Source organism: Saccostrea echinata, unplaced genomic scaffold (genome assembly GCF_033153115.1).
Source record: "Saccostrea echinata isolate AGI-Se365-2 ecotype Australia unplaced genomic scaffold, CSIRO_AGI_Sech_v1 ptg000081l, whole genome shotgun sequence".
NCBI classification, from domain to species: Eukaryota; Metazoa; Mollusca; class Bivalvia; order Ostreida; family Ostreidae; genus Saccostrea; species Saccostrea echinata.
In genome coordinates this window covers 648,212-664,738 of record NW_026889830.1, presented here as the reverse complement: position 1 = coordinate 664,738, position 16,527 = coordinate 648,212, and the positions used below count along the sequence as shown (strand labels likewise).

At 31.3% G+C, this 16,527-nt stretch overlaps 1 protein-coding gene and 1 long non-coding RNA gene across 2 annotated transcripts; both read right to left on the bottom strand.

The window, feature by feature from the left end:
• Positions 1-967: 967 nt before the first annotated feature.
• Positions 968-12,724, bottom strand: LOC133176757 (transient receptor potential cation channel subfamily M member 3-like). Its single transcript, XM_061311828.1, has 12 exons — positions 12,636-12,724; positions 11,595-11,877; positions 10,899-10,975; positions 10,151-10,199; positions 9,925-10,056; positions 8,198-8,470; positions 6,354-6,522; positions 5,299-5,452; positions 3,351-3,438; positions 3,038-3,100; positions 1,943-1,969; positions 968-1,027 (listed from the first exon to the last, which is right to left on the bottom strand). The coding sequence occupies exons 2-12, from the start codon at positions 11,847-11,849 to the stop codon at positions 968-970; spliced, it is 1,347 nt and encodes a 448-aa protein (XP_061167812.1). The 5' UTR covers positions 11,850-11,877; positions 12,636-12,724.
• Positions 12,725-14,600: 1,876 nt separating this feature from the next.
• LOC133176715 (uncharacterized) lies at positions 14,601-16,287 on the bottom strand. Its single transcript, XR_009719545.1, has 3 exons — positions 16,233-16,287; positions 14,934-15,076; positions 14,601-14,682 (listed from the first exon to the last, which is right to left on the bottom strand). It is a non-coding gene; the product is annotated as an uncharacterized LOC133176715 (long non-coding RNA).
• Positions 16,288-16,527: the final 240 nt, after the last annotated feature.

The window sequence follows — 16,527 nt, the reverse complement described above, 5'->3', positions numbered from 1 at the left end:
ACAGTTTAAAGTCAATTTAAGTAGAGAAACGTGGGGATATTCAAGGTCAAAATCGGCGAAAATTTTAATTTGAACGTAAATAAAAAACATAATGTTGATCTACACTTAATCTCGTATCTTTATTTTTTAGCTCAGATACACCATATATAGCTTTAATTTCATCAGAACGCTACATTATTAAGGAAAATCAGCTTTATTTTAGGAGTAAAGCACTAACAAGGTATCTATAGAGGATTTTTCTTCATTTTGAGGCAATGATTCTTTGATTTTGACTTCAAATATTGAACGTATACATTTTTCCATCAACGATTTAAAAAGGACGGGATACTGATTTGAAAAGGCCACTAATATCTCAAATATATAGATCTTAAAATTGTGTAATGTTTATTTTGTTTTCATAAGATCAACTCCAAAATATGTTTAGAAATTTGCTTAATTATACTTAATGAAGAGATTTGTAGAACTTTTATTCAAATTTAAGCCTAGCTACAGATTTGTGATATAAGAATCTCCCATATCGTGTGATTGGATTTTTATCCCCTAGTAGGTTTGTTTTATTTCCTTTTATTTTCACAGTTTTAAGGTAGGTTTATAGCCATTTGTCTAACTAATAACATTTTGTGTGCTATATATCATGTCACATAGTTTTGTTTCAGATGTACAGTGATTCGTAACGACGAGTAATGGTTATAATTAGAAGGTAGACTAAAGATACCTTTTACCGTAATGATATATCTAGTGAAAAAAGCGGCAGTCATCAATTAAAAAGGAGCTGGCGATGTGACATTTGAAAACACCTAACTGGAAAATTGATTTTGAAGTATAGTATAAATATAATATTCTATTAATAAAATAAATGTTAATTTGATATAAGTAAACGATGTTTATGGAAAAAATAATACATTAAGGAGTTAAAATGATGCTGAAAACCGAGAAAAAAAAAAAACGTCGGTTTGATTTATTTCTATCAATAAATAACAATTTTACAAACCTTGACTTCATTCAGCTCCTGTATGATTTTACTGATCTACCAAAGAACATAAATTATATTCAAATTGACATCAGTAAGGAAATATCCTATGTCAAATACACATGTATAAGATTGTTTGTAATGGTTGTTGAATCAATTATAAATTCTTTTACATTTCCTCAGCTGAGTGAAGTATAACTGAGAATGATTGTATTGGTCGTGGAATAACGATACAAAGAATCATAGGTCATTTGCAGGAGCCATTTCATGTATTTAGAGAATAGGAAGAATTTATCATTAACAGTACTGCTCTTTTCTGTAATCGTAAAATGTTTTCGAAAGCAATTGCATTTATAATAGTTTATATCTAATAAATGAATAGAGAGAAATCCTTTGCATTTAGACATTGATAATGTAAATCATCATTCTGGTGTTATTGGTTAATTCAGTCATCAGATAAAGTCATGAAAAAACTGTTGTTGTTATTTTTTTAATCGCAGACATTTTAACCGATGTTCATAGTTTGAGTGTATTCCATAGTAAATATCTTTAATAATCAATATTACAGAAACATGAGTTTATCCGATGAATTTATCATTTGTGGAATACTATTTACAATTCATACATGTAAAAATATTATCATTGGCATGAAAATATAGGAAACAGGTACTTTTTTGAGGCTGGTGGAAAAAAAATCACTGGATCATTTTTTTTATTGTTGTTCTCAGAACACGTTAAAGGATGATTCGCCTTTAAATTTCAAATTTTGGAAGAGTCCCATGAATTATTTTATATCTTCCATGTAACCTTAATATTTTCAATATGTAATCATGTTTGTCCTACCAAGACAAATCTTCCATTTTTATGCCAGGAATATAAGTACCAAGGTACATGTACCAATAGTTTTTGCTCAAAGCACGAAAATTTGTCCCAAGGAAAATATAAAATTTACAGTAATACAAATTGCCTTACCTTTTTGTCAACCTCTTCTCCTGGAGACTTTTGAAAAGAAAAACACTTCGTATAAATCAAAATACATCTTTGATTCATCTAGAAAATGCATCAAACTATTTTGGGGTAGGAGATGGACACTTTTCAATGACAATTTCCTCTCCCGATAAACTTGTTGTAATTTCGCCACATTTACTAATATAATTTATAACATCTACAGACAACAGTAATTGTGTTTTGTAAAACTTTTTGTTTGCGTTTTTTGTCTAATATATATATGTATTGGATACCAGTATATATACCAGTTATATACAAGTGAGATATCCCCCTTTGAAATTTTCCCTAACCGAAAAAGCTGATCGACAGGGACCACGTGTGACCAAGTGCTATACAGTGACAATGTGTTTACCGTTGAGTTATAAATAGAAATCATGTCTACTGTGATACATATTTCAATAAAAGCTAACTAGGATACAATTCTCTCGACACTAGCACATTCTTGTAACGATAGCAGTATTTCAGGTAAAAGTTATTACCACAGAGTTCGAAGCGTTTTCTTGGCATGCATGCATGTATATCTAAACAGCTAAATTTATTGTACATGAATGCATAATATATGCAAATACCGTGCATCATGCATATCAGTCTAACAGTATATACAGTGCAATGGAAAAGCAACATTGGGTAGCCCTTTCCTGTTTATTATTCTTATATTAATCTGCATAAAAACATGCACATGCCATTTTTACTTTCTCTACATTGCAGCAAAAATATTCAAAATTTATTTACTTCCAAGTACACTGCAGTTCTAGTTTTGGAATGATTTTTACATTTAAAACATGTATTTTCTCAGTTCATTGTATGTCCCAAAACTATGCTATCGGAGATGTATACATGTCGACAGCCAGGAAAAACACTCAAGTGTAACAAATGCATCGGGGTTTATATAGCGGGTACAGGTTCCTAAATAAATATGGCGGAATCAAAGAAATATGGCGGAAAGGGGCGTACATGAATGAAATAAGTCGTAAAAGGATGAAAAATAATGCCTATTTAAGAGTTCATGTCAGCTTTAAGATGATTCACAATCCTGGGGCCAGGTATTCTAATATATACCTTGCTGTACATTTTATCAGCATCTTTTTCTTCTGTCATGTTTTGTTCTGACATGATCTTTTGCTAAAAGAATAGAAAAAGAATGTATTTGTACAGAGTGAAACTTAGAACAAAATAAATAAAAATGTGTTTCTGTTATTGATAAAACTAACTGCATTGTTCATGCATGTAAATACGTAGGATGCATAAATGTTATTTTTCTAATTGTATACTAAATCAAGCCTTTATTGATGAACATGTATTTTTGTAATATATCAGATAGCTATGACAGTATTTCATTCTGTTTCAGTATAAAACATTTTATTTTTCATACCTCTATTGAGTAGTCTTCGAAAACGTTACTTTCTCTTTCTCTGGAATGAATTGAAACGATTTTGTGAGAAACGTTTGATTCCCTGCAACTGCAACAAATTCTTTAAAGTTTTAAGGTATTCAATGTATAACGACCATATTTTGTACCTAATAAATGAATGGTCAGATATATTTAATCATGGTAGCATTTTGAAGGTGTTATCATATAAAAATACTCCAAAAGAATTTAGAATATTTTAATTATTGTCCAATTAATTGCATCTGGAATTTTACATTAAATTCTATGGGAAGCGCATGTGTTATTAAGATATTGTAAATAGTAATTTGAACTTTGAACACATCTCTTGGTGAAAATATGCATGAACTCTCTCTCTTTATTAAAATACATGTATGAAATAAAATGAATCATTTACAACAGTTATTTTGACAAAATTAAAATTTTCTTCATTTCATCAAGGGCAGATAACTAAACAAAAACATTTAAGGTGCAAAATGGCCGGCCTTCTTATATGTTAACAGTCATGTGAATTTGGTTAATTTCACTTTCACCGTTATCTAGCAATCCATATTTAACTAGTTTAAAATGATTCAATATTGTTCAATATCCCTTCGTTATACATTGAATACCTTAAATATTGACTTTTTTTTTACTTTTGAATTAATTTTACATTTGTTTTGTTTTCGTGTACTTTCATGTGTTAATTTTTTTCCATTGTAAAAGCATGTTTGCAGAAATGCATAGATATTTCAATAGCTATTGATGAACAAAATACCCTTGCATTTCTAGCATTCCGTTCTTTTCTGCCATTTCCTCGGGAGTTTCTTGCTCGGGATCGACATCAAAATTATCATCGAACACGAGAACTACATGTACAAATAAAGTAAAATGATGGAAAGTTAAACTCTTGATTGAAAATCAGTGGTTAAAAAAACACCAAGCAAAAAATTTAAAAAAATAATAAATAAAATTAAAAAAAAATAATGATAAAAAATAAAAAGCAAACAAACAATAAGAACCAAAAAACACAAAATAAAGTTTAAAAAAAGTCAAAATTTAAGAGGGCTGGGGGGGGATTGTGGCCATTTTAAGACTATATTGATCTCCTTTAGAAGAAGAGCTCCATATAAAGATATACAAAAATGATCAAATTTAAAACTAAAATGTATGAGATTTTTCTTTGCCACATGATAGTTGACAGCTTAAGATATCATATCTAAAAATTTAAGTTATATTTGATGGTTAATTTGTTGACCCCCCAGCCTCCTTAAGTCAGTAATCATTCTGAATTTAGTAAGTCAAATATATTACTTACACTTTAGTTAAATGACATACAAATAAGAAAAAAATGTACATTTAATTAGTAATTCCTAAGAATTTATGATTGGAAGTAAATGTAGTACAATGTACATGATAAGCCACGGATTCACTTTGAAAGACATGTTCAAAATACAGGATTTAGGATGTTTTTTTTTTTTTTTTGCTGATTGCTGAAACAAACATCTGCAATAATAATAATAAAAGGGTTTTAAACTGTTCTAATGTTATACACGTGTTTTGCTTGAAATGCATCAATTTTGATGAATGGAGAGCAAGTAAAATAATTTCAGTTTCAAACACACAATTGTATACCTTTTATAAATCGTGCTTGTTCCTCACGTTGTTTACCATAAATCTTAGTGACCAGATATATCAGAAAATGAAAAACAAGTGCCCCTAAGCAACATATCTTGAAATGAACAGGAAATATTGTTCTGATTGTGTACTCTTCAAGAAAATTTGACTGTAATTGTGACCAGTATATTCGGGATTTGTCGTGTACAGAATCTGCCGTTTTCCTGAAAATATAAGTAAATGATTGTTTATATATTCTGGTGTGTATATGAAAACAAATCAAACAGAAGTTTCCACAATGACATTTTAACTTGAAGTTTAATAAGTAGCTACATACGTGTAAATTGCTATTAGCATGTTCAATAGCATCAAAATAGCTATTAGACAGTATATGGCCCTCAGATAAGGAGACAATAGAGCTCCTAGATAGGATGGACATCTTTGTTGTACCCCCTGCGAATATAATGTGGCGTTGTCTGTGCAGTCATTACCTAAAAATAAACATGCCTGATTCACACTGTTATTCCGCTGACTGTCGACGAATATTGATACATTATTGTATAGAATAACAAACAACTACAGATCTCTAAAAAAAATTAAACAATGCACATTGTGAACAGGGTAAAAAATAAAACAAATCAAAGGACAGAGCAAAGGGAATGCCTAGAATAAGTAAGCATACCCATTCGACCAGTAACGTTTTGGACCTTCTGTATTGGTCAGATAAACGAAGTGATCGGTAGACTATTATGTATGAAAGTAATGACCTATCAATTAATGTATGGAAGAAGCCAGTCAACACTCGACCTTAGTCGAATTAAATAGAACGAACTGAGAGCAGAATAGACAAGAACTTCTGAAAGCATCAAGGATAGGATCGGATTCTAAGGAGCAACGGTCCACTGTCGACTGATCACGCCTGCCATGAGCCCTTTGTCTTGATCGGGTAAACGGGGAAATTCATAGACTATTCAGTATGAAAATAATGGCCTAACCATTTGTATGAAAAACGCCAGTCAACACTTCACAAAACGTAAGGTTGTCATTGCATTAAAGGTCATTGTATTGATCATAGAATTTGAAAACCATTGACTTAAAGGGAGATTATTTATCTTCCTGTACCATCAACGTGTTTGGCAATAGCTTACCTAAGTTTAATAACAATTTGTTCTTGCTTTGGGAATCATCTCAGAGACATAAAGACCATATGCAAGTGATAAAGATATATTGCAAATAAAAATAAATAAATTTGACAAAGGAAAATTAAAAGTCATCATGTTTATTATGGAAGTAGTTATTAGTTTGTTATCAGCCTCTTTCTTTAGTAAAACATCTTAAGAACATGTAAGAAAAATACGTTTTAACAACTATCCTTTTCATGTTAAAGCATACCAGCATCTTCCTGGAAGTCACCGTAAAGGGTCCAATAACCATTTCGGACAATATTTTCTATTTCCGTCCATGTGAACTCTGTGTTTGGATACAGGAGGGCATAATCCACCACATTGTAGCACATCATTATAACAATCATTATAGCCATGAAGGCAGATGTTATCTTTATCTGATAGAAAAATGTAGAAAAAAACCAAATGAAAGAACATAAAAAATATTGATTTATGAAGATTTAATTCTGTGATTGGTAGACAGACATTATAAAAAGTTTGAAATTTAATCATTTCGTGGTTTGAGATGAATTTTGGGGTATTTTTGTAACAAGAAAACGGCAACAAATAATCACCCAGAAAAATTATTGGTTTCACAGTAATGACGAATTCCAAAATGAGTAAAATACATTCTGAAAACAGGTATTTAATTGAAAAATTCCTGTGTAGAGAGCAGTACTCGAAAGCTTCTATCATCGTTACTTACTTCTAATTAGCAGTGCTATGTCCAATTATTCACCTTTGTCTAATGACTAGTGCATCAAATACATATTAGTTACCCCCTTTGCTTCAAATTTATGCATGCGCGCTGTCTGCATCTTCCTTTTGAAGCCTCCATAATAACGTAAGATTAGTGTATGTTAAACCCATTCTATCCTACCACTATATCTAATTGCTAGTTTTGCCCCGAACTAGGAATTTTTACTTTCAGAGATTTGTGTCTACCATTCCTTCAAGATAAATTAAGATATATCATTGGAATTCATGAACTAAAGAAATAACATTCTTATACGGTTGTGTGGCATTGTGACATTTTGAAATTGCTTATGAGCGGAACGGCCGAAATTATGATGAAATATAACAATTTTCAAGTCCTTGACCTCTGAACCTCCTATTGGCAAGGTCATAAGTTGCTTGAACACTGCACCTCCCGGAAGCTAGCTTTCTTTAATATCATTGTGAACTTTGAGCAGTGAATATGGAAAAATCTGTAATTGGTTAGTCGGAAAAAAAAATTAAAAAAAAATGTGTAAATTTCCATAACATTTCATTCACAATTTAAAAATAATCCCCTGAATGTTGTTACGTTATAACATTTTCAAATATTGATCTCAGCTGATTTTGAGGTACATGTAATTCATTAAAGTTCTCCGGGTTGGGCTCAATGGGGGCAATTTGACAATATTAAGTATAAATTGCTGTTTAAACACCAAGTATTTACCAGCCTGTCTTTATTTTTTATTTAATTATTTTTTTTCTTTTGAAATTGACATAATATATATAATGCCGCATATAATATATATAATACCGCATACACAGATTATTTCAAACCCCTTTTTTTCAAGATTTCTTGTGTATTTTTATAGAGTTTACTTTTAAAAAAAAAGGTCAGGAAATTATGTATTTTGATACGATTAACCAGTTCATCGGTCGGAACGTCTTGCGGTAAACCGATTAGCAATTCTTTATTTGCTCTGCTCCTATTTTGTATTGATTAATGGATTTTTGAGCTTGAATACTGTTCGTTATCTCCATATATTTCATTGATTGCCATCTCTACTTCTGAGATAAATCGTATTAATGCAAATTATAAGCTCAAATGTACAATCCAATTAATGTACACATTCATACCTATATCGCATTGAATTACATAACATTGCGCTAATCAAAACATCGAAAAATCAAATCTGATTTGTCATTTACTAAGTATACACAAAAGTGCATGAAAGTTGATTATGAAAGTTTAACCTACTAAATATTGAGTTATTTTAACATCCTTTATATTCATTACATTTTATTTAACAATGCACACAGATGAATTTTCTGCTATAAGTGATATAAATCAATACGTACTTTTTTCTGAATTATAACAAGCTGAGAACCGAGGAACTCTGACGTCCAAAACATGTTTAGAACCCGTATGTTGAGCATGATATATGAGACCAGAAACATAATCTTTGCAAACCCTTGCAGAAAATCATCCTCAAACAATAACTTTACAATAAATCCAAGAAACGATGTTAATATTATCAATAAGTCGAGGCGATTCCACATGTCCTGGCCGTATTCCGTTAAGAAACTTTTTTCTCTCTTTCTTTTACTGTCACGGTAAACAGCTATACATATCTGAAAATACGTATTGTTACATTTAGTACTGTTTGGAATGAGCCTGCAAATTAATGATTGCGATAAAAATGACAAATTTTTAACAGATTTATCAGGTGATAGTTCATTTTGACATATCTATGTAGTTTTTTTTTAATTTACTTTGCAAAGTGATTATCCCTTCGGGCTAATGAATTCAAAGGTATTGTCACATGTCCACGGTGTTTTGTACAGTGAACCGGAAAGCTCATTCGGTCATTATTTCACTCAACAAACAATAATTTTCATTGATAAAATATTTTCATGACTTTTTAGTTTGATTTTTATTAAGGTTCATTGATACTCTGATAAGAGAGATAACACTTAAAGGTGCTAAGACACAGATTTGAACTTAATATTTTCTCAAATTTTCTGTATAATATCACGACGTATATATTGCAATAGCATTTCACACGAAAATATATTTAAAAACTTATTTTAACTAGAAATTATTGGAACTACGAATTCCGGAACGCGTTTGATTAACACATCTTTGCACTTACACAAATTTTAACTTTTTCCTTAATATTCAAGAAAAGCAAGCGATTTTGTTATGTATTAATGAAAAAAATTACATCTATAAGCCAGATAAATCAGAGTAGAAATGTTCGAAAGCAAAACCAACTCACCAGTTTTGTCAGTCCGTGCTCTGTGATGTGTACAGAGTTTAACAATTTGAAAACACCAGTGAAACGTAAACTGTTTTTGTAAACAGGGCACGAGCTCCGTTATTGTTAATGTTTACGATTCACCGGGCGTGTTCAATTGTTAAACACTGTACAGACCACTGAGCACGGACCTACAACACTGTGAGTGGGTTTTGCTTTAAAACATTTCTAATCTGAATTTTCTGGGCTATAGTTTTGATATATTTCATAACTACACAACAAAATTGCCACTTTTCTTAAGTATTAAGAATAAAATTAAAATATGTGAAAGCGCAAGGATGTGTCAATCCAACGCGTCCAGAAATTCGAAGTTTTAATAAGATTTTTATTATATTTTAGTACGAAATGCTATAGCAACATATAAGTCATGAAATTATACAGAAAATTTGAGAAAATATTAACTTCAAATCTGTGTCCAAGCACCTTTAATGTCATAAATGTCTATAATTCCTTTATAATTTTTTCAAGCTTAAATGTCATTTTTGTCCAATTTTGCCCCGCAAGCTATTATGCTATGTTATAATTGTTTTTATTTAACTAATAAAATATATTCAGCATAGCTTGTATGCTATACTTTTTTTCTATTTATATAATACATTTCTTTTTGAAAATAATAAGAGATTAAGCAACATTTTAAATGAGTTAACAGAGGGTTATGAATTTGAAGTTCAAATATGTGATACGTTTTATATCTTGCTCTTCTTTAGTTCTTTGGTCTTATATTTCAAATTTACATAAACAATACAGCGTAAATAAAACTATACATACCTGCTGAAATTCATCCACAAACTTATTAACAATCCAAAACAGCACAGCAAATTCGGATTGAGATACACCATTTTCCTTGTAGTCAAACAAAAGCATATAAGCAAATGCTGCTAGAAATGACAATAGTCCAACCTAAATTAAAAAAAAAATATTTATATTAATAAGTTAAAAAAAACAACATTATTTTAAAGTATATTTTAATTTTTCTGATAAAAAAAGTTCGTACCGTGTTAACCCATAGTTTCAAAATCGGCGTATGATATTTTTTGTAAATCCTGAAATTAAATATATAAAACAATAATTGCACATATAATCATCATTTATAACAGCTGTTTTTAATATAAGCAGAGATGTACTCATGAAAACTGTTTATATTTTATTTTACATTGAATTAAAACATATTTCAACAACGATCGGGATACAATTATGTTTATTACGTTATCAAATCCTAGCATTGTTACAACATACACATTGTCAGATCAGTTACAAATAGGAGTTGGAATATCTGTTTTCAAAACACATCAAGTCATATTAACTATAGTGATGTCAACACAATTGTTTTATAGGGAGGATTATTTGTTTTTCTTGATACATGAAGTCAATATCATTTTTCAGAATCTTAAATAGAATCACAAGCCAATCCTTGTTATATAGTTGATCAAGTTTGAGCCAACCAGATTGCTAGAATTAAAAGAATAAATAATAGCATATAATAAACGATTGCCTTTTACAAAAATTGTTATAGCCTCATGTTTGAGAGCCCGATTTGTAACTTTTCAAATAAAGGAGTTTCCCTAAACTACCTTTATTATATGTGAAATTCATTGGTCCATGGAATATGACCTTAAAAATCTTAGATCTCGTGTCAAAGTAGGTATTGACATGATAAGAAAATATTAAAATGCATGTGTCGAATATGTGAGATTTAAATTGAAAGTTAAATATAAAAAATAGATTAAGTAGTTCATATGTACCATGAGGGCTTATCCAAAGTAAAGAGCATGAAGGGCATGATAAAAACATGCATGATGCACAAGAACAGTCTGAGAATCTGTAAAAAGAAAAGAAAATTAATGAATTAACTCTGAAATTAAGCGTTAAAAATTTTATTTTGCAATTTTCAAGAAATTCTTTTTTCTCTAAAAATGATTTTTAATGTTTGTCCCCCATATTAGCATACTGTGAAATCATTAGTTATCGTGGAGATTTAAATGTTTGGTTGTGAGGAGACACACGAGTTCATGTCCACCAGGAAACATACATGACAAATCAACACTTCTACAACCAAGAAATCTATTCCCAAAGAATAAATATTCTTCCCTGCACCTCATTATCCACTATAAGTACAGAAAAAAAAATCATTTTAGCACAAATGACCTATCATTGAGTCAAATGCTGACTGACGTTTTTCATACTAATTGTTATGCCATTATTTATACACAGAAATGTAAACGGATTTTTCTGGGTTTTTTTTTCGATCATGAAAAGGAGCACACGGCAGGGAATGCTCACTCCTCCATAACACCTGATCCCACCTCTAAATATTGAGGTCCGTGTTTGCTCTGCTCCAAATTTGTATCGTTTCATTAGACTTTCGAGAATGAATACTGTTCGTTATCTTCATATTTCATTAGTAGAGAATCATTCTTCTAAGAAATGCTAGTACATACTGTGTCTATTTTCCTTCTTGTCTGATATTCCTCCCCATACCAGAGCTCTTTAATCATAGTTTTCAGCTTGGGATTTTCCAGAAAACATTCATTCTTTGTTTTATATGCAACATCCAAATAACCATGATTCAGTAGTAGTCTCCCAGCCTTGTTAGACACCTCATCCTCTTTGATGAAGAAATGTTTTATATTGTTTATCCACCCGGTGGGACTTTTTAGCCTTTCCAGTTCGTCCTTCTCTTGGATGTAATTCATGATGCTAAAAGCGTGTTGACTGAATTTTCTGAAAGAATGACTCTGGTTTTTAATGAGACTTTTAAATGAATAATACCTTTCCAATATTCCACTACGTCCCAAACTTGGACTTGAAACTGCACCAAGTGGACATTAATTAGACGATTTTGGTATGGAATAATTTTTCATTTTAATCATGCAGCAAAAGCTTACTTGGTGTCAATAGAAAACGGCAAGAAAGTGATTTATGAATATGGAAGTTTTTTCTTCAAAGTACCAACCGAAGGCCCAAATTTTACACAAAGAGGGAAGACTTTTCACATTTTTGGTGAACATCTAACGGCTCAATATATTCTTGTTAACATTGTTCCTGCTAGTTGTTTACATGGAAAAAAAAGAGATTCAGATTCGAGGAAAAAAAATTCCGTTGTCTAATTGTCTAATGGACTACATCTTGCAACCAATATCAGTAAATATGTAATTTATTATGAAATACCTGCTTATTGAACATTTGCAAAAACTTACTCTGTTAAATTTCCAAATATATAGAGAAAGCTTTTTGTTTGTTATTTACCCATACAACCAATCAATATACTTAAAAAAATATTAACAATTCTAATTAATTTCTGTAGCTTTGCCCCCATCCTTCATACTGTAGGATTGATTCGGAGATTTCAATATTTTTGCTCTGCTTCATCCATAAACACATAAAACCGAAATTTATAGATAGTTTAGCACTTTGAAGAAAGCTGCAAATGTTTAGAAGTTACAAAAATTGAAACAATAATAAAGTACTTTATCGCATACATTGCCAAATCTTCAAAATCCTTTTTTTCAGTCTCCGAAGTTCTCCATTCCTCTGTGTGATTGGTTAATATCTTACATCCAATCAAAATTGATCTTACACCAACCTGTTTATCAATAAATTATTTATAATAGTAAATATGGTTATAATGTACATGTGATAGATGATAAGTAATTATCATTAATTGATAAAATAGTTAAGTGATGAGACCAGGTATAGGGTTGTGCATTGTTGTGTTTCTTTTTTGAGTGTCTAAATGATAAACTGCACTAGTATGATGATGTTTAGATTACTGATGCCTTGCTTAACACCTTTGAGAGATAGTTGCAGGTCTTTTAGATGAGACCTTAAAAACCGAGACCCCGTGTCACAACAGGCGTTGGTACAATAAAGAACCCCCACTGCTCAATGGTCCTGAGTGCCGGGTAAGAGTCTAAATTTAAAGCTCTTCACTGGTATATGGTGATGTCATTATATGAGTGAAAAATTTTCGAAAGGGACTTCGTAAACAACATACAATCAATCAAACTGGACTTTGGTTTTCAATAACAAAATTCATAATAAATCTAAAATTAACAAAAAATACAGTTTTATCAAGTTAAGATTGCAAAATCCCGGAACTCCATTGTTATTACAATTCCAAGGTATAGAAATTAATTCAATATCTATATGTTCGCTTCGTGATCGAAAGGTCGTGTGTTTAAATCACTGCCGCGACTGATGGAAGTCGATAAAAAATAGGTAGCAACTGTTTCTTCGCCAAACGCTCGGCACTTTGAAGTGAAAGTAGCGTGTCCTTCGGATGAGACCTTAAAAACCGAGGCCCCGTGTCACGGTTGGCGTTGGCAAGGTAAAGAACCCTCACTGCCCAATGGCCCTGAGTGCCGAGTAAAGGTCTATATTTGAAACCCTTCACCTGTATATGGTGCTGTCTCTATATGAGTAAAAAATTCTCAAAGGGAACGTAAACCAAAACTATACGTAGCACAACCCCTGACATATACTGTGTGAAATTTGAAGACCACTACATTTGTGCTTTTTACCTAGTTTGACTATTCCATTTTGTTGATAAACAAACAAATAGATGGACTGCTTCCTGACTTTAAATAATTTCCTGACGTGAAATTATACATAGAATATATAGATATGGGTTGTGACCATTGTTGAAATGAAAAAAAAAAGATGTGAAGGTATTGTACGGTATATTTTCTATTACCTGAAATGTGCTTTTCCTGACATGGACTCACAGAACAGAAATTAGAGTTATAAGTATAAAAGATCAAATGTCTGTTTAATTATGCTAGGAAATGATTAATCTTTCCGTATAATTCTTTTTTTTAAACCGAACCTGAAACAAAATACTTACACATCCCTTTTCTATAAGTTGTGCACCTCCAGCTAACTTTTTCTTTTTTAAAAGGGCAAAGAACACCAGATCAACCCCCGCACAATCTTTTTTGAGTATCAATTGAGCATCTACAAAAAAGTAATTGGACAGATTCCACTGGAAAGTATCAACGGTGAAACTCGTTTAAAGAGAACATATATATATTTTTTTAAGGTAAAAAACATAGATTAAACATTTTGCCACACAATACTAGGGAATTAAAAAAAATTATCGTGACACAGCGATAATTCAAGCTAGCGCTTCACTCCTAATGTCTGTGTTTTTTGAAAAATCTACAAACAATAGATTTGTAAACAGGGCATAAAAGACTGTCCCCGGACATTCTAGAGATGGAATCAGGTGCCTAGGAAGAGTAAGTTTCCCCTATTGACCATCACATTCGCCTTTATACCTAAGTATTGATCAGGTAGACGGAAAAGTCCATAGTAAAATTAAGTGTAAAAACAAAAACCTAGCAATTGCTATGAATCATGTCAGCCAAATTACTGAATGTGTATATGATTTTCATTATCTACTTTTTTGTTATTTTTATAGTTTATGTATCTAATACTACCCTCTGTTTGTTTGGGTGGACGGTATGCTGATTTTGTTGTTGTCTTTATATCTTCCCAAAGACCGGATTTGAATTCATCCTTCATATTCTGTTCCACAGAAAGAAATAAGTAATGAAATATTCAGATGCTATATCATTGTAGAATAAAATATATCAAGCACGATTACACTATAAAACTTCTTAGCATCTAGAAATTAACATGAATTATAAACATATACATAATCATAAATTAATCAATATCAAACATCAGTTTCCAAGTTAGCAGAACCATATTCGGTCTACTGAGATTTAAAAAAAAATACACAAATACTGTATATAGTGATTTGAAAAAAGGCCTACCTTTTCATAAATATATTCTATTGATTTCTGAGCGAATATATCATCCAGAGTCTTGAGCGTACTGATATATTCCCCTGGAAACATCCACTGACCCTCCTTTAATAACTGACAGGATAAGCATCTAACATAGAGCAGCATCTCTCCTCTCTGTAGATAAGTGTTATTTTTCAAAAGAAAAGGTAAATGTTTTAGGGAATTGGAAATATCTACGACACAAACTAAATGGTAATACATTATAATACGTTATAATTATTGTTTGTTTGCTGTTTATTGTTTTCTGAATCTGTCTATTCATAGTAATTTCGAAGAAATGTTTTCTTTGATTCGTTTGGAGATCGTCTTTCAACAATCTGTCGGAATTCCCATGGGTAATATTTGCGTCCCGTCATTAGCAGATCTATTTGTGTATTAATATGAAGCAGAATATCGTCAAAAACTTCTAATGAAAGAAAAAGTCTCTTGCTGTGGCCTTCAGTTCATCATTTAGAGATATTGACGACGTTTTATCAATTCACAATGTTTATTTTCATTCTTACGTTTCTTGAATATATCCCTTTGAGCCCAAAATAAAAGATACCAGAGAATCTGACACATCTTTTGCTAATTTGGATATTTTACTAGAAAAAGACGTTATTGGTAATCTAACACCAAACCTTTATTATATTCGTGATGGCTTCAACTTTTCTATCGTCAACTTCTCTTATTTATGTAGCAATATACCCTTATCACCGCATATGGAGTTTGTCTCCAAGTTGATTCGATACGCAAGAGCATGTTCTACGTACGAACAATTTCTAAAACGAGGCAATCTATTGACTAATAAGTTGATGAAACATGAATATTAACAGTCTCTTTTAATGTCAACATTTCGTAAATTCAACGGTCGATACAAAGACCTTGTCTACAAATACAATTTATTATAAAGTCAAATGTTGACTGACGTTTTTCATACAAACTGTTAGGCCATCATTTTCACACTGAATTGTCTACGGATTTTCCCGTTCAACCCGATCATGACAAGGAACACGCAGCGGGTGTGACCGGTCGGCATGGGATGCTTACTCCTCCATGGCATCTGTCCCACCTCTGATGTTTTTTTAGAAGTCCGTGTTTGCCCTGCTCCAGATTTGTATTGTTTCAGATGACTTTTGAGATTGAATACCGTTCGTTATCTTCATATTTCACGTTCATATTGCAAATTATATATTAGCATAAAAATATATTGAATTATTACCATGATTAGAAGTTTAATACAGATATACATGGTGAAAAAACATATCTTAGTATATCAGAAATTACTTGCCGGAACAGTTTGTGATCTTCTACGTAGGCACTTTAATTTGTGAATCACAACTGTTAGAAAAAAGGTTGAAAGATCAAAACAATGAATGAACGTAATCAGAATTAAGATAAACAGTTCGTTCATTACTAAATAAATAATGTTACGTTCAGCTTTAGAAATTCTGTATAATTGTAATTCATCTCACAACATACTCCTCCATGGCACCTGATCCCACCTCTGATGTCTCAGAGGTCCGTGTTTGTCTACTCCTATTTTGTAATGTTAAATGCACTTTTTAGCTCGAATACTGAT